We start from the raw sequence: 22,599 nt of genomic DNA on the forward strand, positions 1-22,599 counted from the left end.
TTTATTTATAACCCGCCTCTCCCTGTGTTGGATCAGATTTTTCTCTGTAATATGTTCTCCCAGTGAGTTTAACTTAGGGCAATGATGTACAGTATGATCCCCATATCAGAACATATCAGAATATGTTCCCAGACTTAGCATGGATATGGGAAACTGCAGACCCAATTGAAACTGAAGTTCTGGCTGAACTTAGCAATAGCAATAGCAAGTACATTTCTATACTGCTTATCAATGCACTTAAGCACTCCCTAAGCAGTTTATAATGTGTAAGCTAATTGCCCACAAGAAGCTGGGTACTCATTTTAGTGACCTCAGAAGGATGCAAGTCTGAGTCGAGTTTGAGCCCTTGGCTGGTATTGAACTCGCAACCTTGCGGTTTGTGAGTGAGTGGCTGCAGTACAGGCATTTAACTATTGTGCCACCACCGCTTAGAGCAGAAGCATACCATAGAATTGTATTGAGTGATATAGAAAATGCCCTGAGAGGACTTCTTTTTTGTTTTTTGGACATGGGTAAGTGAAACTGCAGTTACTGGTCCCATGGATACAAGGTGGGGCGGGGGTGTGTGCCGTACTGTGTAGGGGCAAGATCTGTGGTGTAGAAGATGGTGGACTGGGGTCAAGCCACTTTATATAGCAATCATAGCCTTCACTTTAGATATGATTGAGGGACACCTGCATTGGAATATACATCTATCATTTCCACATAGTTTAGACCTATCTTTTTCATCTTCCATAAAGATGCTTAAATACTCACTTTGAAAGAGGATTTTTAATTGGTGCATTCAGTTTGTTGGCCATTAATTATTAATCCATTATGCACACATGTCATTTGTTTAGACCAACAGCTCTTTCATTTAGTTGCTTTTAGTGACTGCTGATTTGAAGCCAATCCCAGAATGCAATCCCTCAAAGATAATCCTAGAATACAATCACAGCTCCCACTCATTCAAATAACAGTTGCTATATCTTATCAATTTGGAAGGGTATACTGTACTCTCTGAATCAATTTAATCATGATGAAATGAGACTAAGAGAGGAAATTGGTTACAAAATATGTTGTTTTCTTTGCTCAGTATTTAGTGAGGTTCAGTTGCTAAAAAGTTATTATATTATGCTAAAGCATTTCCCATTATAATTTGATAAGAATCTGTATATTTGCTATCAGTGGAATTAACAAGTCCGTTTTTTTTATGTTGTTTAATAATACTCTAAGTAGAATTACATAAAAATTGTAATTTACATTATTTTAAGCGTGGCGTGATGATTCAACAGTATTTTTTGTGTACAGATAAAATCTGTTCTGAATTAATTAGCATGATCTAGTAAAACATAGGAGCTTTCAAGTACCATTGTTTGTCACAGGAAACTTAACAAAATGTTTAGATTTCTGCCAGTAAAAAAACTTGTGCTTTGCTTAGCTTGAAATGTGCCTTAAATATTAATCTTCTCATAGCATTTAGTTTATTTGGCTTGCTTCATAGTTAAATAATGGTTGCTTGATATGGATAAATCCAGATCTCTCTGATGTAATACATAGCATAGAATTTAGTTCACAGGATCTAGGAACAGAAAATTTAAATTAGAAAAAAAAATACACCCCTGCTATTATCATTATATATCTATACTGTTTACAGGCTGATTTTCACATAGTTCAGCAGCTGCTCTTGAATGGGATATAGTCAAGTATGTCAAAAGATTGCAAAGAAAGTATTACAATTAAAAGTAATCTGGACTTCATTAAAAATTAGGTCATTTTTCTCATTCAACATATTAATGGGAATTTTGGAGAATGAGAGCTACATTATTTATCACATGCAGATTTGATAGGAGTAGTTGTAGTCTCAATTATAATTGTAAGTTAAAAAATGATATCTGATTTACAATTGTACATTTGTACAAACTACTTGCAAGCCAGTTGATTTAGAAATAAATATACTGTATTTTCCGACGTATAAGACAACTGGGCGTATAAGACGACCCCCAACTTTTCCAGTTAAAATATAGAGTTTGGGATATACTCGCCATATAAGACTACCCCTCTTCCAATGCACACCAAATAAAAATTTAAAAAACATCAGATTTGATTTCAATATGGTAATTTTAATTCAAATGCTTATGACATGCAGGTATGTAGCAGGAAACCTTGTTGTATACAAAGCCTGCTTGGATTGGTCAGCTCTCCCTGCCTGCCCAGCCCTCCCTGTCTCCAAGACTATCAGAGCGGTAGTGCAAACACGGCTCTTTTTTCCATACCCCGTGGCTGTTTTTGAGCTCCCCCCACCATATGCAGCGACTGCAGATTCTCCAGTCTGGCTCGGAAGTTTCAACACCTGCGATATCAGACAACCCCGGCGTATAAGACGACCCCTGACTTTTGAGAAGATTTTCCTGGGTTAAAAAGTAGTCTTATACGCCAGAAAATACAGTATTTATGTACTCAAGTTACTGAAAGAATAGATTTTGTAACAAATTATTTTATCTATATTATCCTTGTTTCCAAGATAGTGCTACTGCCAGTCTTGAAAACTAAATTAATTTGTTCCTAACTTTTCCACAAGGGGGCAAAATATGCTTTTTTTCATAAATTCTATCATTTCCCACCTTATCTACAGAAGTCGAAAGTTGCTGACTTCTCTGACTAAAAAAGCTTAATGTGAATTGATCCTCTGATTGAGGAAAATTTACTGCTTCACAGTGTAATACTATGCATGTCTACTCAGAAGTAAATCCTGCTTAGCACCCTTACCTGGGAATAAGTTCCATTGAATTCAGTGAATCTTGCTTCTGGTAGACATGCATGGGATTGCAAATCTCAAAAGGCAGCAGTGATGTAAAAGCCTTTTTTTAAAAAAACAGAAGATGTAACACCCAAACACCTCTTTTTGGAGTATTTATTTCCTTTTATTCAACACCAAATTGTTATACCAAGTATGCTGTGAAATATATTATAGGTACTTCTCAGCCAAAATGCAAGCCACTGTAGGATGACATCAATGTAGGAACATCATAATACAGGGAGAATACAAATTCTGCCTCCTTCAAATTTCACATATCACCAAGATGGTAGATGTTTCTCTTATCCAAAACACACTGCAAAATAATCCAGTTTGAGACCATTTTAATTGCCTTGGCTAAGTGCTAGAGAATCCTGGGAATTGTAGTTTATTGTGGCACCAGAGCTCTCTGACAGAGAAGGCTAAATATCTCATAAACTACAGTTCCCAGAATTACCAAGCACTGAGCCAGCGCAGTTAAAACGGTTTCAAACTGGATTATTTCTACAGTGTGTTTTGAACCTATGTCACACAACAGATTACATGTATACCTCAGTTAATGAAGTACATAGATTTATATTAACCCTTTAAAAATGTTTAAAATGCCTAAAGTACCAAAAACAAAACAAAAACTGGGGAGCAATGGAATCCACAGAAGAAACAGGAGATACATCTCAAGATGCTCAAAAGATGGCTTTATTTGTAGAAAAGCCTTGACATATTTCAGCCTGTGTGCAATTTTAATGCATTCTTCAGGAGGTTATTTAGAATTTTCTCATATTCAGGTTTAAGTTTTTGGCTTCCATTCCATATCCCCTTCCCAGTACAAAGTTAGTTCAAATGCATCATGAACTTCCCTATTCCTGCATTCCATTGTTGTTGTGGCTGCCTTTAGTGTAGTGGAGCTCTGATGGCAGAAATGAGGCTGTTCTCATGCCGAGGCATTTTCTCTGAGCCAGAGGCAATTTCCCCTCAAAATCCCAAATCACTCATTCATTCTGCCTTGGTATTCTAGTTTTTCAGTTATACTGGAATCCATATTATACAAACCACAACCTTTAATTTGTATCTTTACAAATGGCACTTCTGTCAGTGAGTGGAGACCAAGTACCGTATATCATCATGTATACATATGCACTCTAGGTGTAATTATGTTATAAGCATCTGCTGAATTGTAGGCAAAATGGAAAGAACTAGCCAAAAGACTTCTTCATCTAATCTACCGGAAGATTGTAGCATTTCCTAGAAGTAGCTGGGCACAGACACAGTCCAGGTATAACCTCCCCATCAATGTATAAGGGTTGTGATGGTATTTGCTTGTTTAATATTTTCAATTTACCTGATAGCTCGGATAACAGTTTTAAGTGCTGGAGTGAGATCTTCCACTGATACATCACACTGGCATCCTCTTTCATCATATATATCATCTGTACCAAGGCTGGGATCAGCTGCAACAAAGAAATTCCATATAAGTAATACATATATCTTTATAAGATGCAGATGTGTTTCCTAAGTTTAATATTATTAATTGATCAATACAGTTAAATGCAGATTAAATGACACATTTTAACAATCAGTAAAATACTTCAGTGCTGGGTCATGGCAAATAGTGTCTTTCTGGATTTAAGCACAATATGCCTCTCCAGATACCCTAGCTAGCAGAGCTAATGGGATGAATGCAGAGTAGCAATCCAGAAACATCTGGAAGACTGCATTTTGTGCACTCCTGATTTTAGCCAATAATTTTAAGATTAGAGATCTTTCTGTGGTAAAAGGAGGAAATACAATATTTCTTAAAATTACTTTTTTACTTTAACATTCCACTCAAGGTACTAGATCAGTTCAATCACTCCATTCTCAGTGCCAAATTGCACATTTGGTGGCAGGCTATTTTAATACATGCATTGTGACTTTTTATACAAAGTGATTTCAAGCATAGTTGCAGCACACAGGTAGGGATATTGAACTTCAATAATGTATGGGACCACATAGATTCTACATTCATCTCAGATACAGTTCAATTGACTTTGATAAATGTATACTGCATGGCTAAACTGTGAAACAGCAGGGGGGAAACTGCTTGTTGCAGATAATGCATATAACATAACCCAAAATGTTTTGTTTTTAAAGAAAAGGCTGCAATTTTGATTTCTTATCCACTATTTCTTGAATCTCAGCACATACACAGTCTAAACCCTACTAGTTAGTGATCTGTCTATGACAAAGAAAATGAGATAAGTTCCTCCAGATGCAGAGTGTAGTCTGCTGAATACCTAAGGCCAGATACTAATTTGGAAAGAGCCATAGTTGTCATGCAGCCCATGAAGTCCTGAGCCACTCTTGACAAGGTAGCCTTGGCACATATGTCAATCTTTTCCAGTATAGTCAGCTATAATGCATATGTAATGCAGGTTGAGTTCCATACCTGGCACCAGAGTAATCTTTAATAATTTTATGCAAATTATTTGTTGCAGGCTTCAACTTAATCAAAAGTTGAACACCACAACCCAAGTATTTAAATTAATGAAAATGAATGATGTAAGCAAACTGGTTATTACTGTATATGTAGTTCCTTGAAGCATATAGTGGAAAGGTACAATTTAAAATCATAACTGAAACCCATGAATAATGATGTGTTTTCTAGGTGCATCATATTTCTATATCTGGTTAATTTTCCCAGTAGTAGTATATTCACTATTATGTCTTCTGTATATCATGCTAAAGGTAGCCTAATTTAAATGGACAACTGGGGGGGGGGGATTTTCCAACCCCAGGGGCAGCATTTCCTGAGCATGTAAAAATTTCTTCTTCTTCCTTTGTTTCTCCTTCAAAATGCTGCCTAGAAGCAAGACTGCATCATTTCCTGTCATAATTTTGTAAGAGAAACAGAAGGGAAAGAAGGTATTTGACAGAGGATGAGGGATTTTGGGATGTTGTACAGGATTGAGGGACATGTTTGCATGTATTCAGAAGGGCTTTGGTTGCAGTTTCTGGTCCATTTTAACCTGAAAATTGTACTGATTTTTTAAAAAATGGGGGGGGGGGCTGGGACACTAGTGGGGGCCTTCAGTGCCTGAAAATGTGTGGTCCAGGGGCCACAAGTGGTTTGGGGTGGTACTTTATCCACCCCAAATCCAAATTATATTCTCAGCTGTCTTCCTAAATCCAATTCTGTTCATTTTCATTAGTATGTCATAAAAAAAACTGAAGAGAATTGATAGTGATATAAAAATAGCAGAAGAGAATGCAGTTTCTAGACATTAACATACACATTTTTAAAGGATGCAATTGAATGAGACAAGCTCTCCAGTTTTGCACTGTAACTAAAGGGCTGTTTTGAAATGGAAAGTTCTGTGAATGACAATAAGTTTCTGTAGCTTTCCAGGTAGTTTATGCTCAGACATTTATATGGAAGGAAAGAAAATTCTTTCACAATAATTGCAAAACTAGAGTGGTATACAGATATTTATGCCATGAAAACTATTTAATATCTCCACAACTACTATGAAGATGCTTGCATTATATCAGAAACGTAATAACTAATGTAATGGATCCTGTGGGGAAAAACAAACTATTTGATTTATATGGAAGAGTTCAGCAATTTTCTCACTTGAAATACAGATGTGGTTCAGTTATATTTGTGACAGAGGTTTGTTTTTAATATTATATGGACATTCAACAGAATTCAACAGAACAGAAACATTTTTATCATCCTGTTTGCTTATTTTGGAAGAACTGCCAGAGGCTGGTGCTAATCACGCATTGATCAAGGTCTACTTCTGTTTCACTGATCAAGAGCTAAATGTCTCATTCCTGTCTCAATTCTATTGATGTGCTAAAAGAATGACCAAAGTAAAATCCAAGCTCATCAACATACATCTCTTAGGAGAAAAGGTACAACAATGTGCCGGATGATCACTCTGCAAGCCCTGTTTCCCAAGGAGCCACTAATTACTGTCAGAAATATTTCCTAATGTCAGAAGTAATTACAGAACAGAATAGCCTGGGACTAGCTTCCATCAATGGTTTCCGTGTCAGCCAGACAGTGAATCCACTAAGGTTTTACCAGACCCAGGCAGTGAATCCACTCTAGTGAATGTTTTAAGGAGCTATCCAACATGTTGAACCTATTTTGGAGATAGGGTTCAGAATCTTAAAAGCACAGTGGGCCCTTGGTATCTTCAGGAGTTTGGTTCCAGGATGCTCCCATGGATACCAAAATCTGTGGATGCTCAAATCCCATTATTTACACTGGGGTGGCAAAATGGTAAAATCAAAGTTAATTTTTTAAAAATATATATTTTCAAGACATGGATGCTTGAATCCGTGGTTTAAAAAATCAGTGGACATGGAGGGCTGACTATATAGACCAAACCCTCAATTCACTGCTCCACTTACACTGAAATTGCCTGTTGCAAGGATGGATTATCTATCTATCTATCTATCTATCTATCTATCTATCTATCTATCTATCTTGATTTATCTGTCTTACCAGATTTTGTCAAATGATGAGCTTCCTAAAGACAAAACTTGCCATTTCCTTACAAAGGGATGATTTAAATGTCTCTATGTGAAAAAATAAGTGCCTTTTACAGATAGTAAATACTAGATGACACACTTCCTCCCATCTCTGCAGTTGCTTTACAGAATTACGGAATCACAGAATTATCATGTAGGAAGGGAGCCACAAGGTTAGCAACTCCAACATCCACCAGTGCAGAAAACACACAGCTAAAGCATCCATGAGAGATGACTATCATATCACACTTCTGTCACTTATAAATATAATGATAATAAAAAGAAGTACATAAATAAAGAGAAGTACACCACCTAATGAGCTAATCAATTCTGTCCTTTACTTTCAGGAATGTCTTATTGAATGTTCAGTCAGAATCTCATAATTTGAAACCACTGAATTGAGTTCTACCTTCTGGAGGATCAACAAACAAGTTTGATTCATCTTGTGGTCTCTTCCAACTCTATGATTCTATACATTTTTTTGATTCCATCTGACAGCACTTCAGCTATCTGAAGCTGTCACCTCTCAGTCTTCTCTAAGCTAAACATACTGAATTCTCTTTGTTTTGATAGCCTTTACTCTTTGAGTCATCCTTCTTCTGGACTCCTTCCAGCTTGTCAATATCCTGTTTAAATTACAATGCCAAGGTAATGCACAAAAACATCTACAAGATTGGTTGGGGTTTCTGGAATCAATTGATGGGTTTGAAGACAGATTTGTGCACTGTAGAGCAATGACTTGCATATTAGTTGAAACTAACTGTATTTTAGAAAGTATTCCAAAGGTTCACAAGCAGAAAAGGAATTAGCAGGATTGTACCCATCTCATGTTAATTTATTTTATAAAAGCATTCCGCTTGTATAGAAAGACTCCATTTGTCTGCTGGGGCATCCCTCTCCGGGCTGCTTTCTTCTTCCTTGATATATTTTAAGTGACAGAGCCCCTTGGTGATGGAACATTACAAATGCTCATACATCTCATTGGGATGTCATTGGGATGTCACAGGAGTCTAGAGTTCTTTATGGTTCTGTGTAGTACCTTAATTTTGTAGAGCTGAAAGGCTTTTGTTGGAAGCTTTGATTTTGCTCACATTTGAAAATAACAGCTGGGTATTGTTCAGTGTGTCATGGCATGTGAGATCTAGCTAATCCATTTCACAGCATTTTGGTGCTATCTGGTGAACCATGTTAGGAAAAAGCATCAATGGCCATAGAAATGTTCAGTATAGCACATCAATATTTGGAGAGTGAATGGAGATCAGCCACTCTGCCTGCTATTGGAATGTGAAGGGGGAAGTTGTGGAAGTTAATACATATATACACAATTTCCAGTTATACAAGTTTATGCAAAAACAATAAAATGCTTGCAAGAAAGGATAGCCTAAATAAACTAAATAATAAATAAAATGTGGGGACCTCTACCTTTGAATGTGCATTTGGTAAGGATGTGGGAGAAAGCTTTCTCTTTTGGCTGCTCCACACTGTGGAACATCCTTCCACAGGGGATCTGGTTGGTTCCCTCCCTGCTCTTTTTCCAGTGGCAAGTGAAGACATTCTTGTTTAGGCAGGGTTTTGAAATATGAATTGTTTTAATAGCAGTATTCATTTTAAATACAGTAAGTTTTAACTGTTTTAATCATGGTTTTAATACCACTGGCATTTCATTCTTTTTTAACTTTTGTAGAATAGAATATTTAATGTAATATTGTTTTATATTCTTGTAAGCACCTTGGATACCATCTTGGGAGAAAGGTGGAGCATAAATTCAATCAATCAATCAATCAAAACATCTCTTGGTTGGTTTTATATGTTAATTAAAATTCATAAACTGAACAAACCAGTGTCCCATTGCGTCTGGGAACAGTACAGTTATGGAAAGGATCTCACCATATATTTATCCACAGCTATATGCTCTGGTACAAAATCTTCCATCATGTTTATTAAAGACACTAAAGATTTTTTAAAAATAAAAATAGAAGTGTTGAACCAACACTATATATTTAGTAATGACACCATACTACTAACATTTGATTATACTTTTCTTCTTTTTTTTAATACATTTTTTATTTAACAAATATACGAATATACATGGAAAAAACATTTATAATCAGTTTATCTTCATTTTAGATATCTCATAACCTAAACAAAACCCTAATCCCTTATCATATCTTGTACTTCTATTTCAATAGTTTATATTCCATATACAATTTTTGTTCATTATCATTTTTTTAAATAAAAAAGAGATAAAAAAGGGAAAGAGGGAAAAAGAAAAAACCAAACTAAACAAGAAAAACAGAGGCATAAAACAAGAATAAAAAGAAGCCATCACATAACAAAAATAAGTAAATAAGTAAATAAATAAACGTGTCAACAAAACAGAGCAAACCATAGTGAAAAAAAGGAAACCTCAAAGAAGAAACTAAAACAAAACAGAACAATACAAAACAAAGCAAAAACAAAATAAACAAAAACAAACAGACAGGCATTAATTGGACTTCCATCTTTCACAATATTTTAGTCTTTATAAATCTTTCTGTGATCTTCTCTTTTAATTAGTTCTTCTACCCTATGTTATATTATATTATTGGATCTTCCTCCTTGTATTTTGTTCTCAAATCCATACTATATGTGAACTGTTCTACCAACCTATATCTCTTTAAATGTCCTTTACTGTCTACTTTTCTATTTGATTTGCTTTACCAGTCTATATTCAATTTTTTTCTCCTATGTAGCCTATTTACATTATGGTCTATAATTTAGCTGCTTTTGACCAACTCTTTTCTTAATTTTCATTTTCCATAGCCAGGATTTCTCCCCATTGCTCTTTTAAAAAAAATTATTCCTTTATTCCAATCTTTGTAAAAAATTTCCAGTATATTATCTTTCAATAACTGAGTTAATTCATCTGCTTCCATAATTTATTTTCCAGATCCAATTTTCTTTTGTAGGTATTAATTCTTTCTTCCAGTTTTGAGCAAAAACAGTTCTGGCTGAGGTTAGCAGATAAAATAGTATTTTCCCATAATCCTTTTCTAAATCATCCTCTAATACCCCAATAGAAAAATTTCTGGTTCTGACTCTAATTTTATACCTAGCATTCCACTAACATTTGATTTTACCATATATTGATTATACCAATATACTAATAATGATGGCATTCAGGCCTTTACTGAATTCTTAAATTTCAGAACCAACAAAATATCTTGTACAGAAATTATCACTACTACTGGTCCTCACATGTAGTAATTTTACTTTTACTTTTTTAAAAAAAACCCAAAACCTTCAAATGGCAATGGGCACACATATGGCTTCATCATATGCTACTTTGTTTGGGGTAAACTAAAGTAAACAATTTTATGGTAATCCAAATATAAACCAGTTTTAAGGTGACATCTTCACAATATGGGCTAGCAATAGAGAAAGTTTGGAATACTTTACAAATTGCATCGGCTCTGTTTGTCCTACTATTAAATACACCAATAATGGTATCCCTTAGAGAGCCACAAATCCCTTTCCTGGGTGTTCCTCTACATGTAAGAAATAACAAGATTGTTACAGATACATTTTGCTAACCAACTAATGCTCACATATATTTGAACATGAATTCCTGTCATCCTGAACATAAAAAAACATCATATGTAGTTTGGCTGTCAGGGTTGTTCTTTTATGTATCAACAATGCTATTTAACAACAATGAATCTAGGAGCTAAAAATCACCTGCTTCTAAGGATATCCATCTTTTTAGCAAAACACACATCAGTAGCTATGTTCACTAGAGAATGTCTTCTCTACAAAAAAGACACAGTAAAAATGGAGGCAGTGATGTAGCTTTTGGTAACTGATCACTGTCCATCATACTCTCAATTACCACTGAGCAATCAAAGAAAGCTACCCTTTGCTAGCTAATCACCATGTCTTTCTAAAGCTATTAAATAAACCTCTTACTGGGGTTTTCTGTCCGCCACCAGTTCTAAAGAAACTGCTAATGATAACTGAAATAGAAATGTCAACTAAAACCCCTCTATCACATCACTATGAATCCAGGCACTGTATCACTTGTGCAAACCTGCATGAAGCAACAATTTATAAAAGCAGAAGCACTGATAAATTTTATCATGTTAGACAAAACATGATGTATAATTTCACTAATTTTATATAAGTGGACCAGCATGGTTTAATGCTTTGAGCGTTGGACTATGTCTGGAAGACCAGTGTTCAAATCCCATTTCAGCCAAGGAAATCCACTGGGTGGCCTTGGGCAAGTTACACTCAGTCTCAGAAGAAGGCAAAGGCAAGAGTAACGGCAACTTCCTTCTGAACAAATCTTGCCAAGAAAACCCTGTGATAGGTTCACCTTATGTGACTGAATGATACCAGCATGGATGCAACATACAATGTATGTGGAAAATGCCATTGATCTTTGCACAAGTTTCAGGAACCATAAATCAGCAATCACCACCTAAAGTCTTGGGCAAGATGTTTGAAAACATTTTAATTCAGAGAGACACAGCTTTTTCAACATGGCTGTATTTCCAATAGACAAATTCTATGATCCAACTACCCCTGAGAAAAGAGAAAACTTCTGCAGACTTGACAGCTTGATTCTGTATAGTCTCAGTTTAGAAAAGAAAGCCACACATGCCTCTAGTTCCATCCTCTGAATAACAACAGCAGCAGCAGCAGCAGCAGCAGCAGCAAGAACAACAACCATTTATTTGTATCCCACTCTTTTCCTAGAACTGGGAATTCCATACTTACACCCTGGAACCTCCATAAGTGCCACTGGATATGGTTTATTATTCACAAACTAGTGAGCATCACTGAGGAGGGTAGAAGCCAAACCATCTAATTCTTTTTATTAGCACATATTTTCAATAATTTTATTAAATCAAGATCATTTTTATGGTATCCTTATTTTTATAGTTCATGTGAAATTCCAGAAATAAACATGGTAATTAAATGTGTCATTGTAGAAATCTTTTTAATTAATGAAATGAAATCTGCTAATTTCTCAAGATGGTTAGTTAGCAAGTAAGTTGCACCTTCTCTTCAAGATGCCCTATTTATCTCCTGGAAAGGGCTAGAAAGAGTAAATGGATGAATACAAATTAAACAGATTCCATTAGGAAAAACCACATATTCTAAATGGTCAGTTAAGAATATGATCTGCTGTGGTTCATGAGCAACAAACACAAAATGAAAACATTTTATGAAGAAAAGCAAGACCTTCACAAAGATGCAACACAATATGTAGCACTGTAGGATCATCTGGAGATACAACTAGAAGGAGGAATAAGAGAGCTTCTTCCATTAAGACTTCCTCATTAACAAAGCTCATGTTTCAGGCATTGTAACATTGGTTCCTTTTATACTTCAATACCCATCTGGTTCATTAGTGCAAGACGTTAACATGCCTCATCATGCATTCAACTCTTCTGTGGTGGACAACACAATTGAAGCTCCAGTCCAGTGTTCCCTTCTGACTGCCACCCTGAGTAGTCACCATAAATACATCTTTTTCAGTCTGGGGACCATGCTGGAGGGACTTCACAGCTAAAGGCTTAGGGGCTGTGCAGACCAGCAGCTTGGGCCAGGTTGCGGGGTGAGTTGGGGCATAGCGTCTACATGACGCATGCGCCGCCTCTGTGCCTAGGCTGGTGTGATGCTGCGTGCTGCACCACATGGTGTGTAGCATCACAGTGCTCCCCTGGCGTTGCATCCGCATGACGCAGTGCTGAAGGAGCGCCGCAAAGCTGTGGCACTGCAGCTATTGTGCCCTTTTCAGAGCGCAAAAAGGAGCTACTTTTTGCGGCTTCTTTTTGCGCCCTGCAAAGGCCAGATCAGGCCACAGCATGTGGTTGCCATGCCCCCAATCTGGCTGCACAGCCCTTTAGTCTCCTTGGGAATCCCTTTGATACGTACTTTGAGCTTCTTGTTGAGATTAAGGTGTTTTATTCCTGCTTCTAATTGTATCTGCAAATGATCCTACAGTGCTACATATACTGTTGTATCTTTGTTAAGGTCTTGACTTTTTTTATAAATGTTTTCATTTTTGTGTTTGTTGCTCAATAACCTTCCTCTTCTTGGCTCTTCAAATTGTTCATCTTTATTCACTTATTACACACACACAACCATTATTATCTCATGGTTCCTGTGTCTAGTCCTGTAATGGCTCATGTCAATGTTATTTAAGCCACGGATTAATATATCCCAATTTTAAAATTCAGATTTCTCATTGTCCTCTCCTCTGCCAGGTGGGAGACAGAATTGTCTTCACTTTTCCTATGCTGCTTCAAGGATCATTTGTCCTGAAGTTACTTTCTTGTTCTTTCATGGTGTCACTTTAACTGAGATATAACATTCTGTGTTGATCAGACTCCTTCATCTTTAGAAGTTATACATAATTTATTAGATGTTTACAGGACTGTAGGCATTTGATATCAATCACACATTGCCTCACTATTTGAATGTGCTCCCTTATTAGACACTTTTGGAATGCAGACATCATTTTTTGGGCTGTAGAAAAGGTAACTAATGATATGGATAAGATTTTATTTAAAAAACAAAGCAGAGTGGATTTTGAAATTAAAATCCTTCCTGGAGGATTAAATGAAGAACTTGACCTCCTTCCACTTTTGTAAATTCACTCAGAACTTTTTCTAGACTGGTTGCAGAATTGATCCACGAAGGCCATCTTGTTCCCTGCTCTCCTGATCTCTTTTTTCCTCACCACCTACCAACATTAAAACAAACAAACCCTTGAGCCTAGTTCATATGTTAAAATTCTGTCCAGCAAATAAAATGAGATTCTCAGCTCCAGAAATTTCTAGTTAGATTTGATACCAGTATGTATTAAGCAGTATGCAAAGATTAGAAGGATATATATTATGATGTATCAAATATGTATTATTATATAATATATTCTGCTTTTAATTTTAAACATATTTATTTTGATGTTTTTATGTAGCCCCTGGAGGCAGCCATTGAAATATATATAGATTGAAATGTGTTGGGCTTTTTTTCAAAGTAAAAACAGCTGTCCACTGAGCACTTGGAGATGTGTCTTCCCCCTTCCCTGTGGCTTACATTCTAACCACCTATTTTCCATTAAAGACTGAAGAAATGTCTCTCAGTCTCAACCCAGTCACTGTCCAAATGGGTTGTCAAAATACTTTCGATACTCTAGTTGAAGAGCCCCTCAAAACCTCTGAAGATGTTCTGCAACACTACATTACATCAGTTGTTGTACTGAGAGATATTTCCCTATTTATGTACAGCAGTCACAGGGTTTGAATCATCAGTGTTTATGTGCTGTTATCGCTTAGACGCCAGAGCTAATTGGGGACTTTATCACACAGAGGCAAATAGGAGGCAAACTGGTTAAACCCTGTGCAGAAGCAGGATTTTAAAATCCGCAGAACACCTGCTTTTGTGGGTTGATTTTCAGACGCGTTTGCATCAATGAGAAATAACACAATTTTAATCCGAACGCAAAGTCGACAAAACACACTCCTTTTTACTTTTGGGAAGTTCCCGAAAGTAAAAGGAAAGGGTTTTGTCGACTTTGCATTTGTATTAATGTCACATTATTTATCATTGACTCAAACATCGTCTGAAAAACGACCCACTTTTGTGGGTTATTTCTAATTTCTATCCAAGTTAACCCTGAATGTCGTGTGAAAAACAAATCGCTTTTGTAGTTTTTCCCTCACTTTAAATCCAGTTTATGCATGAGATTTGTCCTGTGTGATAAACTCCAGAGATACTAAGTTTATCTACAGTCTGCTCTTTTACCATGACCTGATCTGTCACTAGATGTAAGCTAATTAATCACCTGTTTGTGTGAGACACACAAATAAGAATAGATTGTTTATCTGTAACTGGCTCTTGGAGTGGTTATCCATGCCCACAAACAACCTTCCTTCCTCCCCTCTTCCATTGTTGCAATCTTGGTGGACCATGGAATAGGAAGGAATAGCTTTGGATGGTGGGATCATGTTCACTAGAGAGGACACTGTGGGGCCCATTTCTGTGAATACAAAGATGGCCACTCAAACCAAAGTTACTGGTAAGCAACCTGTTCATTCAAGAGAACCTCCGAACTGTGCACCTGATTTCACAAGAGAAATGTAGCTCCATCTAGCTTGATGATCTAAATGCAGAACAGTTTCCAATCCCTATCCAGATTAAGCTTCATTTTATTTTATTTTATCTATTTTAAAACAGCATCCAAATTCTTGTGCAGCCGAGTCATAGCGTTTCTTGGATTCACAAACAGCAAAGAGAGGTAGTGGCAACAGTACCAAAACTGTACATAGATTTACCTAGTAGCTTTACATTGATTTTAAAAACTAGGATGAATAGCACTGAATCCTGAGACACTGTGTAAGTGAAAGGCTCTGTAAAATGGAAGATGAATCATAATCTCAACTGTATAATTGCGCTCTACTCCTCAGAATACCAAGAGGCTGAGGTACTTCTGCAGTTATATCAAATGTGTCTGGGAGTAATTTTTTCAAAGGTTCAAGTTTCTCTGTTCTAGGTAGAGACCATGGTCTCAAGCTCATCCAGATCACAGGACAATTCCCCAGGAACTTTAGGAAAATATTAATATGGATGTGTCTTTGGGGAAGACTGAGGAAATCGGTCCTTTATTGGTCAGCTATTGTTGAATTTAATGTTCTCACTAATAGGTTCAACTTTATTATCTGCTCCTTTTGCAACTTTTTTATTTGTTCTTTTCCTTTCCAGCAAGACCTCCATTTTCTACAAAAAGACTTCTTTGAATGCTGACAGCTTCCCTGGTCTGTGGCCTACACAATGGATTAACACTGGAAGAAAATTTCACACCTGTGTTCCACATAAACCAAAGAGTAGTTCTGCTCATGAATAGAAAGGGAGTAAAGTTTGGAGCCTGCCCTTTAATGATAAGTTTCATTGAATATAAGGAGAGAGCCCAAATAATCTATGATGTATGCAAAGACACAGGTATATACTCCCTGTCTGTAAAAGCATCAGTAGGAGAAACATTGGAACTGTAACACAGTGTTTCTCAGATGTGTGTTTGGCTCCACACTGATGAAAGTCTTGGTTAAATCAGATGGTGACTACAATGAATAAGATATTTGACATTTTAAAAATCTTACTATCTGGCACTGGCTTAGGCTGTGAACTCTTCAAACGTAGAGAAGGTCGGAAGCGTGTTCGGTCATTGAAACTCCAGCTCTTTTGCACTTTTGTTGGGCTGCCCTCTGCAGTAATATCTGTACTTGGTGATCTCCTATCACCAGCAGATGCTTGTCTGTTCTTGATACTCTGTCCTCTTGGGCTAGCCATTCGTACCCGTTCTTTAAAGCTCAGCTTCTGACTGTGAAAGCAGAAGATGTATTTTACTTCATGATTAATTAATTCCAATACATTGTAATTTTTGTACCATGCTGCAAAGAAGTATATGTGTGCGTGTGCGTGTATGCACACACATACACATACATACATACATGCCCCAGTTGATAGAAATAGTGTCTCCCAAAGGTATGAATCTACAACATGTGTGAAGGGGTCTTCCTATTTGTTTTAAATCTTTATAGATCAGCTTCTTTGGCTGAAATGAATCGGGAGGTTATTCAGGGGAGGGAAATGTCATGCCAGTACTGGAATCGCCAACCAGATTGCTGGTTCCTGGACTGGCATAAAAGACTAAATACATGTAGCTTTGTGTGCACACTCCAGGCTATAGATGGCTCTTAAGAAATATGTAGCTCACCTCTCTTTGGCAGTGATTTCCAAACTTAACTGTGGTGTGGTAACCCTTGACCCTAAAGTTTTGCATCTAAAGCAATCTGTCTCATAAGGGACAATGGAGTGATGTGCAGTTCTAACTGACTAATTTGGTTTCTAGTTAATGTAGAGTTAATGGCATTCATTTTCAGTGGTACAACAACTATATTTATTTTGTTTACATCTTGTATTACAAAAAATTGAAAGAAAACTAAATAGAAAAGCTTATTAAATTACAAAGATTGTTTTAAAATTTTAAATATAACTTTTTTCAAAATGCACAGCATAGGTCAGCACAATTCTAATAATCTGTATAGGAATAATATTTTTCAAGTGCTTTTATTTTTGCATGCTGTTTGTTAGCATAAAGCAGGCAAGATTAATAGTGTTATTCATGCATGTTGCCAAAACATGACACTTTTCAACACTTCACAAACAGTATTAGCAAACATTTCAAATCCCTTGTTAGTTACAACACTCATTTAGATCACACACACAGAGAATCTATCAACAAGCCTTAAAATAATTAACAGAATATACAGTAAGCATTATCACTGGGATGAATAGTTCATGGGAATGTGACATTACAGAGGGTGATTTTCTTGTAAGTGATTAGCTGCACAACCCCATAATGTGTTGGGATTGGGAAAAAAACCAATAATTTTTTCCATGTGCTGATATGTCATGTCATGTAGATTGAGATTTCGGGTTTAAACAAAGATGCAAGCTGTTTATTTGTGGATTAGTGTCTCCTCTTGCTCACTTGCACTTTAAGGTTTTTAGGACTGGTAAATTGCAATTTGCCCACATCTTCATTCTTTTTTGAAATTAACAGTTCATTAATAAACATTTATGCATTCCATTCGATAGAACACGAGTAATATTATCACATCATAGCACATCTAAACATATTTACTCAAAGGTACATTTTTCTGAATTATATGGGACTTAAACGTGTTTAAGATCACAGCCACAGTCCCTGTTCAATGAGTGAGACACAAACAGAGGTTTCCAATTACATAAGGAATTATTTTGGGAATAAACACTGTCATAGTACTCGTAAAGGTTTTCTAAATAGGCAAAAGAGCCTTCCTTAGTCAAAAAAGGTATTTGTGCTGCATGTGGAAGAATGTCTAAAACCTAACCCAGTTTATCAGTTCCTGCACTGAGGACGCAGCGTTCCTGAAGAAGCAAATCCTTTGGGGCCAGTAAGGCACATGTGGCAAAGATTATCTGCCTGTTGCTATAGCTGCTAATCAAGTTGAGGTCTTGTCTGTTCCGCTTATGTCATGGTCTTTGCATCTTAATGCAGCATGACAATAAAATATATTTTAAATGGCAATATATTCTGCAACTATCAAGAACCTGGAAAAATATTGTTCCACATGTCTAGCTGCCTAACAATTGCAATCTAAAAAGGAAATGTTTCTCTGCCTGATTAAAAAAATTACATAAAAATATAATTATTATATAAATATATAAAGAAATAAAAATAAATTTACATGAAACAATGCAATTATGAGACACTAGTTATGAAATTTCTAGATCATGAAATAAGTGTACATGCATCTTACTACATCTTATTCCAAACACAAGCATAGCTCAGGCAAGGAACCTGTACCAAATGCAGCAAAACAAGCACATGCTGGGCAACTTCTAAGGTCATGTTAAAAACTAGTAAAAACAAACTATTCAAAACATTGTACAAAAGTGTATTTTTATTGAGGCAGTCGGAAGAGTACCCTTTTCAGAATGATCTTAATGTGATCTTTCTTGACCACACAAAAGTGTGCATTTCTTGAAACAAGCATGAAATAGACCATGGAACTTCATATTTGCTATTTCTCAGGTGCTTTATTCAGTATATCTCTTCACCTTCCAGAATAATTTGAAAACATACTAATTCCCAGTCCTGTTCTGCAGAAACAGGGGCAATTCAGTTCTGTTGGTGAGACTGCTGTAAAGCAGTATATGTTCTAGCCAAATAAGTACAGCACTGTGATCAATCATACAAAACCAATAATCATTGATCTGTAATCACTTAGTCATATATCTCTAAGCACTGTATTTATTTGCCCTTGCTTCTTGTTTAAGCACTACACATCTAAAGAGGGAATTTGTCAAATTATTATTGTAATAATAATTTGAATTATATGCTGCTGTTCCCTCAAAATAGTACTCAAAGCTGCTTATAGTACTACTATACATAATGTGTACATGCATACAGTTTTTGCTGATAGTTTAAATTTTTGCATTGCAATGCTATCATGTTGTGGTATGCGTTTCCCCTTTGTACTAAGATTTTTCTACCCTGAACTAGAAACTAATAACAAAACTGGACATTTCTTTCCTACATTAAATTCAGTCACAATATGATGAACTAAACTAAAACTAAAAGAATAAAGCTTTGCACAGTAATCTTGTTACGTATATCACATTTACAAATGGGAACAATTTTACTTTGTTGATATTACTATACAGTAGTTTATTTCTTCCATTCCAGGTAAAGGTGAAGAGAAAATTGGTACTAAGAGTCTGTGTATAAATGTATCCATGTCAAAGGTAGCATTGTATAAGCCAGGCTTCTGATTACTGAAAGGTTTGAAACTCCTGTTAGAGAAATTGGGAAGGAATCATGGATAAATACAGGGAATCAGGAGTCCCTGCTTTTGTAGCATTATACTGCTGTTTATCTTTCTTCCTGATCTTCCTTGTCTTAAACCTTTGAGCCAATCACATCTGCACCTTCTTCTTTGTGTTATTTATTTATTTATTGGATTTATATCCTGCCTTTCTCCCAAAATGGGATTCAGGGTAGTTTCCACAATCCCTTTCTGCACTTTTTCCCCAAGGAAGTGCCAGGATTCTCAGTTGCCAGGGCCAAACTAAAGAAAAGGCTAATTCATTGCCTTTTAAGTGTGTTGGTGGATAGGATCAGAATTAGGACCATGATCAATTGTAAAGATGATCTGCCTTTTGTAGTGATGACCAAATTCCTCCTCTTAAATTGCCATCTGGCCCAGGAAGAAAGTAGTAATTGACACCAATAGCAGTTTCATGGACAGGGTTATTGCGACTCTAGTAGGAGCATTATCCTCTCCTGATTCAATGCCTCCATGACAATTATTTTTTTTTAAAAAAAGAACAAACATTAAACACATACATTTGGAGTAAGGAAAGTGTGACCTGCACCTCCAGAACTCCCCACCAGTCCACCAAACCTCTCAACATGGTTTAAAACAAATTTCAGTGTGATTTTCTGGCAAAATTAAACCCCAAATTGTGCTCAAAGTACTCCCCAAATACATGCAAACCCTATCCCCACTCCCTAACAAAATCCTCTATCCAATCAAATACGTTTTTCCCCTCTGTTTTCTCTTCAAAATGTGACAGGAAATGACATGATATCACATCTACTCACTATTTTAGAGTAAACAGAGGGAAAGTCAGGTGTTTGGGAGCATGGGGAAGGTGGGCCTGTGGCACCTGTGCTGTTGTCCACTCCTGACACAAATGCATTATCTTGTTTTGTGCTTAGAGTCTGACTTACATGTTGCTAAATTTGATGTGATTAATAAATGAAACTTCTAGCTATCTTCTGTCCTAAGCAATCCAGGACGTACATACTGCAACTGAATTCTCAGAGTACAACAGAATGTCAGATGGAGTATGGATCCATCATTGAGGATCCAGAACTGGACACACATTGCTCCTCCTTTATTTGAAGCAATAAATGCTCTCTTCTCCCCTCCTTGCAACAGTTGGACCAACACAAGCCCAGGACATTCAGTTTTTGCATATCCTTAATAATGCTGGACTCCTTATTCATTCTCTCCATGTGCAGCCCCTGCACCACCACACCATAGGAACCAGTGGCTTCAGAATGAGACAGTGGTCATTGAAGGACATAGGCAGGTCTTCGGATAAGGTGCAGCTACCAGCAGAACATGGCTGGCCAACATTCATAAGAGCTCAGATGGCTTTTTGGGAAACCCACAGTTCTCTTTTCTACTCTGTCCAAGGTTCTGACATACCACTATGTCTAAGTCTAACCTTGCTGTGACTCTCTTTTACTCTTCTATACCTTCACTTATACTGTCTTGCCAGTCAAGGCCACTGTTGCAGGCAGTGAGCAAAAAGTGTGGTTAGAATAGATCAGTCATTATTTATACATTGGGCCCTTTGTATCCCCTGAGATTTGGCTCCAGGACCCCCCCCCCATTGGATACCAAAATCTGTGGATGCTCATGTCCCATTAAATACAATGGCATAATAAAATTGTATCTCTTATGTAAAATGGCAGAATCAAGGCTTACTTTTTCTTATTTATATTTTTTGGAGTATTTTAATCTGTGGAAGATTGAACCTGTGGATAAAAAATATGTGGATATGCAGGGAAAACTAGAATAATGTATAACTTCTGCATTATTAACTTCAGAGAAGGCCTCATTATATGAGCCGAGGCAAGTGCCTGCCACAGAGGGAGTTTCCTTTGTGACAGTGTCCCACATGTGGAATACTCATCTGGTACCTGCCTTTTACCAGCAGGCAAATCCTCACCTTTATAGATATGATTTTATTCTTATATGTTGTAGTGCTTATATGTTGTGTAGCTTTTAACTTCTTATAGCTTTGTATTCACATTTTAATCATTGTATTGGGAGGGGGGAGGACTGCCCCCAGAACTATTGTTTAAAGGCAGAATAAAACCAATTAAATAAATAATAACGAAGTGAGGAAGTGTGTAGAGGACATAAGCCCAATTCTATATATTGGACAGATGGGAAGTAATGTATGCCTGTGCTAGACAGTTGTCCAGCTAGACACAACAGTTGGAAATAGACATTAATAAAGACAAGAGGCTGCGTGGATTGCGTATGTAATTTTAGAGTTAGGAGAGAGGTCTACATCCAAATTATCCTTTGCTATCAGTGGCTCAAGTATATGTTATGGTTATTAAAGGAATGCCAGTGAAAACAGCCATCCTTAATGAGCCTGGACAGAACTATCACTGTGCTTCTTTATGTGGTTCAAGCAGTTTTCATCAGCCAGGGTCAAGACTCACTTCACAGCAGAGGTGTTCACAGGGAGCCAAATCCAGCAAATGATTACTCATATTCTGTCCAGTGGGGACTAGTGTTTCCATGTCACTGGGGCAGGAAACTGATTCTGGATTTTAATCGGAATGTCAAAAGAGCTTTCAAGTATGATGGACCTATTTGAGAGAGAAGGTTCAGTGTTTTAGATAGTTCATTTAAAGCAAGCTAAAACCTGGAATGGATTCAGTACCCCAATAATAGGAAAACTACCAGCCACCACTGGTTTTGGCCAGCAATATTATATGCATAACACACTTGCAGACCCCCCCCCTCTGTTTGTGCGTAATTTTTTGAAGTACAGAACAAGCTTGAACAGCTTCTATAGATATGCTCAAAGGCAGATAAATTATGCTTCATTGTTTCACATATTAACAAGGATGTCGCTAAAGAGCAGTACAGTAGATGCTCATCCAAAATATTTTCCATTCT

At 36.7% G+C, this 22,599-nt stretch overlaps 1 protein-coding gene across 3 annotated transcripts in view; it reads right to left on the reverse strand.

Annotated features, from left to right (window-relative positions):
- LOC121919082 (potassium voltage-gated channel subfamily KQT member 5-like) overlaps positions 1-22,599 on the reverse strand; it is a 79,496-nt gene that overhangs the window by 5,789 nt on the left and 51,108 nt on the right. For all 3 annotated transcript variants that reach the window (XM_042445301.1, XM_042445302.1, XM_042445300.1), the window contains 2 exons: positions 16,441-16,661; positions 4,116-4,224 (listed from right to left, as the gene is read on the reverse strand). In XM_042445301.1, coding sequence (XP_042301235.1) covers positions 4,116-4,224; positions 16,441-16,661 — 330 coding nt within the window. The remainder of the gene's footprint in view (positions 1-4,115; positions 4,225-16,440; positions 16,662-22,599) is intronic.

This window comes from Sceloporus undulatus, chromosome 1 (genome assembly GCF_019175285.1).
Source record: "Sceloporus undulatus isolate JIND9_A2432 ecotype Alabama chromosome 1, SceUnd_v1.1, whole genome shotgun sequence".
Taxonomy (NCBI): domain Eukaryota; kingdom Metazoa; phylum Chordata; class Lepidosauria; order Squamata; family Phrynosomatidae; genus Sceloporus; species Sceloporus undulatus.